At 41.0% G+C, this 8842-nt stretch overlaps 1 protein-coding gene across 1 annotated transcript; it reads left to right on the top strand.

The window, feature by feature from the left end:
- Positions 1–3155: 3155 nt before the first annotated feature.
- On the top strand, positions 3156–8384 carry LOC149832573 (tubby-like F-box protein 8). The gene is made up of 4 exons (XM_090014585.1): positions 3156–3681; positions 3839–3926; positions 7155–7275; positions 7464–8384. The coding sequence occupies exons 1-4, from the start codon at positions 3361–3363 to the stop codon at positions 8185–8187; spliced, it is 1254 nt and encodes a 417-aa protein (XP_089870711.1). The 5' UTR covers positions 3156–3360; the 3' UTR covers positions 8188–8384.
- Positions 8385–8842: the final 458 nt, after the last annotated feature.

Genomic DNA, 8842 nt, shown 5'->3' with positions numbered 1-8842 from the left:
GATCGTACCCTTGCATTAACTTTTCGTCCTCGGCTTTTTTCATAATGACCAATATGTCCTTTGAGAAGGGCATACTTTTTCTTTTTCGTCTCCCCCATTGTTTTGGAAAAATGACATCCATATCCCCAATGCCAATCGAGCTAAGTTTGCTCTGATTAAGTCGACTAAACTTGACCCGAACCCAAACTCGGTCAAGGCTCTTTATTTCAAGTTTTCCTTATTCTCGTCTTTTTAAAGAAACCACCGCTATGGTTTGAACATCACGTTAGAGCTTTAGGAGTACTTGCCCTACCTAGTGCAAATAGTTTCTCACTTGGTTTTGACCTGTGAATAAACGAGGTATTGAACTCCGGACATCCTTCAACTTTTCTTTTTCAAAGGCAAGCTGGGTTCCCCTACCAGTTATACAAATATAACATTTGGTTTTGATCCTGCAACATCCCAACAAGGTGACATGCACTAGCTGCTCCTACCAGACACTCTGGACATCCTTCAACTTGAAAGCTTTAAGCCGACCCCACCTTTATAGTTGTATAGATCTAGCCATGCAAATCGATCAGATCCGGTATGAAAGTTTTACAATTTTTACCTGTTTCAAATCGGACCAGCTTGCATCCCGGTATATAACTCTTATTACGCTAATTTTCAACTTAAATACTCAATATAGGTTCAATAAGATAGTTAAATGGTTATGTTGCACTATCATAATTGAGGGTTCTCTCTTCCAACCCAAGGGAAGGTACCCTTATTGCCTACCAAAAATACCCTTGATAGGCAAGGTGGGGGTTAGGGAGATCCACACCTGTTAAGACAAGGTATCATTGGGTTTTGAACTTGTAACGTCCTAACATAAGGTGACGTGCACTAACTGTTCCTACCAAACAACAGGAGCCCCCCGTTGAGTACCAGTATATTATTCAATCAAAACATCTATAGTGAGCAAAACTCCGTTTTAAACACATCTTCTTCCATACAATTTGGTAACCAAATGAAGCTCATATGTTTCAAAATGCAAAAAAAACTGTTTTTTTTCTTTTAATCATGCAGTTTCTATATCCGCACTTGTGGAGGGGTGACAACCAATTTTCCTATAACGGTTGAGTTACATCAAGGATCTGCTTTAAGCCCTTTCCTATTTGCTATAGTGATGGATGAGCTTACGAGATCAATTCAAGAAAATGTGCCGTGGTGTATGTTGTTTGCTGATGATATTGTTTTGATTGATGAGTCTAGAGCTGGGGTTAATGCTAAGTTAGAATTATGGAGACAGACATTGGAAGCAAGAGGTTTTAAGTTGAGTAAGAGTAAGACAGAATACATAGAATGTCGATTTAGTAAGCAACAAAATAGAGATGGGAGTGTAGTGAAGCTTGGTGAGCAAAAAATACCGGTGGATGATTCTTTCAAATATTTGGGATCTATCATTCAAAAGTATGAAGAAATTGATGGAGATGTAAATCATAGGATAAATGTTGGGTAGATGAAATGGAAGAGTGCAACTGGAGTGTTGTGCGATCGTAGAATGCCATTGCGGTTGAAGGGAAAGTTTTATAGGACGACTATTAGGCCCGCTTTACTATATGGTACGGAATGTTGGGTGGATGAAATGGAAGAGTGCAACTGGAGTGTTGTGCGATCGTAGAATGCCATTGCGGTTGAAGGAAAAGTTTTATAGGACGACTATTAGGCCCGCTTTACTATATGGTACGGAATGTTGGGCTGCCAAGAGACATCATATTCAAAAAATGAGTGTAGCTGAGATGCGTATGCTGAGATGGATGTGTGGAAATACAATAAAAGATAAGATTTAGAACGAGGAGATACGTAAGAAGGTAGGCGTTGCACTCATTGAAAATAAGATGAGAGAGAATCGTTTACGGTGGTTTGGACATATTCGACGAAGGCCTAATGATGCTCCAGTTAAAAGGATGGAGAAATTGGAAAATATATTAGTTAAAAGAGGTCGGGGTAGGCCTAGGAAGACATGGATGGAGGTGATAGGAAATGATATCAATGCTTTGAACCTCACCGAGGACATGGCATTGGATAGAAATGAATGAAGGAGAAGGATTCATGTGGAAGACCCAGAATGATTTTCTTTGTTGGTTCATATCGCCGACCCCAATTGTTTTGGGATGAAGGCGTAGTTGTTGTTGTTGTTGTATGCAGTTTCTATATCATACTTGATTTTCAAAAAAGATCTCATATATATATATATATATATATATATGTCTGTTTTTATCTCTTTTGATAAAATCAAAATCTAACTAAATCCTTCAATTTCTATTTCTGTTGAATTTTTGTAAATGATTTTTTTTACCTCACCGTCTTCATCCAGTATTTTTTGAATTCTAAACGTCTCTAATTCTTCATTCTTTTAACAAAATTTTGCCGTTTTTCCCGCCCAGTTTGGGTCTGACTCTTGGTTGCCTTGTCCTGAGCATCCGAGTATATATATACCTATGCGTGCAAGTACAAGTGGGTCAGACCTTTATCCAATTCTGACCCGATCAAAGGTAATTTAGGCAGATGCTGTTCATGAAAATAAGGTCTGTTTATAATTGGGTCAGATTTTGAAAGAATACTGTATGGTTCAGTTGGATCCCGATCGTAATCAGACAAATGAATCGATTACCAGGTCCAGCCCAACCCATTTTATGTATTTCACAAGAAAAAACATATAATTGATCCGTTTTATGTGGATCCAGCATTAGATGGAATCAGATCAAATCCAGAATTCTGTCTTACGTTCTGAGACGGTTTGCAACATTCTCGAGTCTTAGACGAGGGAGGCCGAGTCAAAGATCAACTCAGCTCTAGCGACACGAGTCCACACCGAGTCAACCAAAGAACCTGGCCTTGACTCTTCTTCCTTCCCCGACAAAAGCTGGCCAATAAACGCGCCTACGCCTATTCACACTCTCTATATGGGTACTTTCGTCATTTCATACGCGCAAAATATTCATTTTTTTCTGTAACTCCTCCTTGACCAAAGGTTATTTTAGTAAATACGTACGCTGAAAAAGGATAAAACAATCAATTCCACCCAACCTAATAGCAATTAAGACAAACAATTAAGAAAAGAAAAAGAAAAAGTGGGGACCGAGCGAGCGAGGAGTTAAAAATGAACACCTCGCCTGCCTCACTTTCTTTTCCCGTTTTTTATTTAATATAATAATTTATTTCTCTTGCTCTCCCTCACCAGTCACCACCCACTTTCTCTCTAAAAACCGCTTCCCGCAACGTTCATTCCATTTCCCACCGGAACCCTAAAACCGCCCATCTCCTCGTCGACGGCAGTTTTCCGACAAGGCGTAGTGCCGGAGAGAGCGATAAAAGAGTGGCAGAACATTAGAAGCGATGTCTTTCAGGAGCATCGTACGGGGCGGACTGGGGAGCCTATCGCGGCGGAGCTCCGACTCGAAGGCGGTGATGCGATCGTCGGTGGTGGTGGCGCAGCGGCCGGAGTTGGAGGAGGAGCAGGGGTGCTGGTCGGGGCTGCCGCCGGAGCTGCTGAGGGACGTGATGAAGCGGCTGGAGGCGAGTGAGAGCAGCTGGCCGGCGCGCAAGCACGTCGTCGCCTGCGCCGCCGTCTGCCGATCCTGGCGTCAGATGTGCAAGGAGATCGTCGCCGCCCCCGAGTTCTGCGCCAAGCTCACCTTCCCCGTCTCCCTCAAACAGGTCCTCCTCCTCCTCTCACTCTCTTCCTCTCTGATTTTCTTCTGGTTGTGTTTGTGGGGATGAAGAAAAGAACAAAATTTTTCTTTCCTTTTCTATTGGGGTTGGTTTGATAAGGATTTGATGAGGATTTGTTTTTTTTTTGGTTGGGAAATGGCAGCCTGGGGCGAGGAGCGGGCCGATTCAGTGTTACATAAAGAGGAATAAATCCGCGTCTACTTACCACCTGTTCTTGGGTCTTACTCCTGGTGAGTGTGCCTTTTCTGTTTCTTTTTTGTTTTGATTTTCTGTTACGTTTTTGTCTCTTTAGTGTAGTTTGATTTTTGCGCGTTTGTTTCTTTGGTTGAAGATTTTGTATTGTGAAGCTAAAGTGAAAATTGTGCCTTTTATGATGATGTATGGAACAGAAATACTAGATCTTTGTGATTTGTTGTGTGTTTTTGCGGGATTGGGGAGAGCGGAGGAGCTTGTTAATCCGGGTTGGTGGGCGTGAATGTATCCATGGAGTTCGATTGTTCTTTGGAATATCGAATGCCTTTGAGTTTGGGTAAAGTGCTTGTGTTTTTGTCTTTTTCTTGTTGGTTTAATTTTTAGATGCGTTTGTGAATTGGTGCGATTTTTTCCTTGATAATCAAGCTGCGTGATACTCCCTGTGCGATTTAAACCGGAGGCCCTTCGATTATGATTGTGGGGCTTTACTATCCAGTTGTTTGATTAAAATCCAGTTCATTGAAGATGTGTTCTGGTGCAATTTCATGGTTTTCCTTTCAAAGTTCTTGGTTTCACAAAGACCATTTTGAACATGGTCCTAGTCATGCCAAAAAAAGGTTGCGCCTTCCTTCCTTTTTATTCTTTTCAGTTCAGCTTTTCTAAAATTCGTTAATTTTGGTCAGTAATACATGGTTCTAGCTACTGTAGTGATAATAACTTCTTGTGGATTGTTGTTACAATCCGCACACTTATCTGGAATTCAACGACTATATGAACTTTTATTGTTGCAATAGGTCAGAATCCTGAGATTGCATCTTTTGGAATTCATGTGGAAATTCCACATGATATATCCCAGGAGTTTCTGTTGTTCTTGATGCGTCTTTGAATACATGTTGATGATCTGGGTGTTGGATGGGTTGTCTTTTCGCAAGGTGTTAAGCAGTGGAGTACGGATACAGTGTTGTAAAGTCTAATAGGCGATATGACATTTAGGCAGGGTGTTGCAACATCAACAGTTGCAATTTTGCAACTTCTTGCCCTAGCAATGCTGTCAAAGCTTGAACTGGAAGGTATTGCACGTCTGTATAACCAAACACATCCTTTGTGCTGCAACCTTTTTATAACTTTTTATCCTGAACTTGTGAGTTCCAATTTTTTAGTAGATCTGTGCAAGTACGTGGATCATGTTCTCTGTTCTACATGGATCTTTGTCTTTAGGAGGTGTAAACCTGTCAGAAGTGTATAATGAAGGAAAGTCAACATCTAATAAATCCTCGGTCTTTGAACAAGCTCACTGATAAGAACAAGTTTCCATTGCCACTAACCGCAGACCTCATTGATCAGTTGGATAGATCGAGGTACTTTTCAAAGCTGGACGTGTTCTTTAACAGGTGTACAAAAGACTTTGCACACTAAAATTCTGTCTTGAAGTCAATGATGCTTCAGACTGCAGAGAAATCAAGATACCTTGCTCTTTAGTGCTGGGTTTGGAAATTAAATTCCTTGAAAGGTTTTGAGTTGTTTTTGTTGGACTAACTTCTCATGCAGAAGAATTGAACTTTTAGAGGTTGAAGAAAGGATTACTGCCAGTGTAGAATGTAGATGCATATCTCCCATCTATCAGCCAAGTGTGAAACAAGTTGTATTTTGTTAACTAATGCATCGCTACATGGCATGATTTCTGAATGTTGGAAGTCCAAAGCAAATGAGACCCTGTTTTACGTGATTGATTTCAAAATATATTTTATGTTGAATACAGTACTTGCTAAATCCCATGATTGTCTTACTAGATTCAATTGGTCCCTGTAAATTGAGATGCAGAAGCATTAGTATGACCCAAACAATTAAGTTTTTTGTCATGGCCTATAAGAGTACTTTATTTCTCCTGGTGTATGTGGAAAGTCAGTTGTTTGTTGTGGCTTTAGATATAATACTTTTCAATAAATACTATGGGAGGGTTAATGTGACTACAGCTAATCATAGGAAAGTTCTATGGATGCACACTTTTAGTTGGATCTTACTCTTAAATTTATGGCTAATAATTATTCAACTTGCCAGCATTAGATTGAACAACTTATTTTTAATCTGAGATTTTGCATGCTTGTACTAGGAAACTTAACGGTGCCCATGCCTCTCAAAGAAAAAAAAAAGTGCATTCACCACATAGAAGAACTGTTAATGGTAGGTGAGACCAAGGTGACTGGTTGGAGTCACACTAGTCTAATGGAGGGGTCTTGTGGTCGAATCCCATGGGGACTATCCTCCTGCTTGAATGTTGAGGAAACAAAAAGGAAAGAACCTCCAGACCAATACACCACAACCATGCACATTTGGCCCACTTTTTGCTTGGTTGGATGGTGGTAGACTTGTGACAGGCTGATGGCAATGCCCAGAGAGAATGCTATGTTTTAGTTGGTGTTATTTAAAACGAAATTCTCCATTGTGGATGGTTCTGTTCAACTCTTTATGGTTGACTGGTTATAATTCAGTTCTCTCATTAATGTAGTAATTTTTTTAGTTGTCTCGGGCTTGTTGGTTACCTGACACAGCATTCTATGTAAGCCAGTTAAAATCAGAAATACTGCTGGTTTAAGTAGCATACCATTTATGAATATTATGATTTATGTCAGATTTTAACTTTGATATGAATTTGAACTTGCTTTACTTTGTGTGTGTGTGTGTGTGTGAGAGAGAGAGAGAGAGAGAGAGAGAGAGAGAGAGAGAGAGAGAGAGAGAGAGAGAGAGAGAGAGAGAGAGATTCTTGGTGGGTGCGCTAAATGTCAAACTGGAATCTTTGTTCATCAATGGAAAGTGGAAATCTTCAGCTTTATTCATAAAAGTTGTTTGTAAGGTCTTGATAGCTTTTTAAGGCCATCTTTAAAGTCCGTCCTCAAGCATGTCTTGTGCAGATGCTCAGCTGTGCAGACTGAGGTTTAGGGTGTGTTTGCCTTCCACAGAATGATTCTCTATGTAGAGTTCTACGTGGACGATAGTTCTGCAAACTACCACACACCCTGGGGAAAAAGTTCTTTGGAAAAAGGGAACAGATACAGAGACATATTATCCTTGTTTACTTTATTATGTTGGTGCACTCATGTTAAACGAGTTCTCTATTTGAAATAAGTATAGGATCCAACTGTAGGATTTAGAACTGTGACTTTTGTGTGGCCTCCCAGAATCATCTTAGATTTGTTAATTTTTGCAGGTGTCTTCTTTATTGCGGGCATTTGTTTTTATAGTTGTCTAATGTTGTCAGTTAATTGCAGAGAATGGAAAATTTCTACTTGCTGCAAAAAAAATCAGGCGCCCTACTCGTGCAGAATACATTATATCAATGGATGCAGAGGACATATCCCGAAACAGTAGCAGCTATATGGGAAAACTAAGGTATCTATCAAGAAATTCATCTTTTCCTAAAAAAAAAAAATTGTATCTGTATCCATGTTCTACTACTAATATTCAAGGTTAACAGTGTCAGGGTGTTTCTTTACACAGTTCCTCTTATTCAAGGTTTACTAGCAGTATCAGGTTGTTTCTTTACACAGTTTCTCTTATTTGATTTGTTTGTGTCTCAGATCAAACTTTTTAGGTACCAAATTTGCAATCTACGACAACCAGCCCTTATACAGTGGGGCTGTGATGTCTAGTGGCAGATCAAACCGGAGATTCTACTCCAGGAAGGTCTCTCCCAAGGTGGCTTTTGGTAATTATGACATTGCCCACATAGCCTATGAGCTTAATATGCTAGGCACACGGGGGCCGAGGCGCATGCGCTGTACCATGCACTCCATCCCAGCTTTTGCCCTTGAGGCTGGAGGCTGTGTTCCCTACTACACAGAGCTTCCCCGCTCCGTAGAAGAATCCTTCTCTAACATCTCCTTGTCTCACTCCATGGACCTGATTGCTGGGAGAGAATTGGGCCCAACAGATTCATTTGCGAGCAGTGCTAGATTTTCAGAAATATCAAGCAATGTAGTGGGGAAGGAGCCTCCATTGGTCCTGAAGAACAAGGCTCCTAGGTGGCATGAGCAGCTCCAATGCTGGTGCTTGAATTTCCGTGGGCGTGTGACAGTGGCTTCTGTGAAGAATTTCCAGCTGATTGCTGCCGTAGAATCACCGGAATCAGCTGCTGCTGGCACCTCTCAGGGTGGTGGAGCAAGCGAGCATGACAAGATACTGCTACAGTTTGGTAAGATAGGGAAGGATATCTTTACCGTGGATTACCGTTACCCACTTTCTGCATTTCAGGCATTTGGGATTTGTCTAAGCAGCTTCGATACCAAGTTGGCTTGTGAATGAGATCTTACGGAATGTACCTTGTAAGTTTGATAGACTGTTGTGGTAGCAGTCACACAAATGTTGTACTCAAAACCGGCCGGAGAATTGCTTGGAAAAGCTTGTACATTGGCGGACTGGTAGGATTTTCACCGCAATCTAGCGGAATGGATGTGGTTTGTATGAATTTTCTGTTTTTGAAAACATGTACAGGTGATATGTTACAATCTGTAGCAAGTTAGATTAGCTTTTTTCTATGTAGCATCTGCAATTAGTTATCCACCGTCTGCTGCATTGATTTGGCTTGAGATGTGGTGTCCCTCTTTGCCCAGTTTGGTTGTTGTGGCTAATTCCTTAGCCCCCAAGGGGAATTTGGGACCCGTCACTTTCATGGTCCATACGGCAATGAGACACCATCCTATCAGGAATTTACTCGCAAGTGAGCCCCCTTTTCCTTGAGAGCAAATGCATGATTAATAGTGGAAAGAGGAAATGAATGAACCAACGTGGTTCGTCGCTGGTCATCTAGATGTCTTGGTCCATCAACTTTTGCTGTTCCCTTCTGTGATATACCAAATAATTGCTGTTTATGGGTTGAGTGGGTTATTCTCAGACCAGTAGCAGTGGCATCAGCATCTATGGCTGCAGATGCAGTTCATTCTGCCATTGCAGGTTTTTC

Source organism: Nuphar pumila, chromosome 7 (genome assembly GCF_984573655.1).
Source record: "Nuphar pumila chromosome 7, dmNupPumi1.hap1.1, whole genome shotgun sequence".
In the NCBI taxonomy this organism is placed as follows: domain Eukaryota; kingdom Viridiplantae; phylum Streptophyta; class Magnoliopsida; order Nymphaeales; family Nymphaeaceae; genus Nuphar; species Nuphar pumila.
Note: the sequence above shows the minus strand (reverse complement) of the source record. Positions and strands in the feature narration are given on the sequence as shown.

Bases quoted from the DNA above. Each gene is read 5' to 3' on its own strand.
- LOC149832573 (XM_090014585.1), top strand. From the start codon at position 3,361: ATGTCTTTCAGGAGCATCGTACGGGGCGGACTGGGGAGCCTATCGCGG. The intron at 3,682-3,838 runs GTCCTCCTCCTC...GGGAAATGGCAG, and splicing joins TCCCCGTCTCCCTCAAACAG to CCTGGGGCGAGGAGCGGGCC. The intron at 7,276-7,463 runs GTATCTATCAAG...TTTGTGTCTCAG, and splicing joins AGCTATATGGGAAAACTAAG to ATCAAACTTTTTAGGTACCA.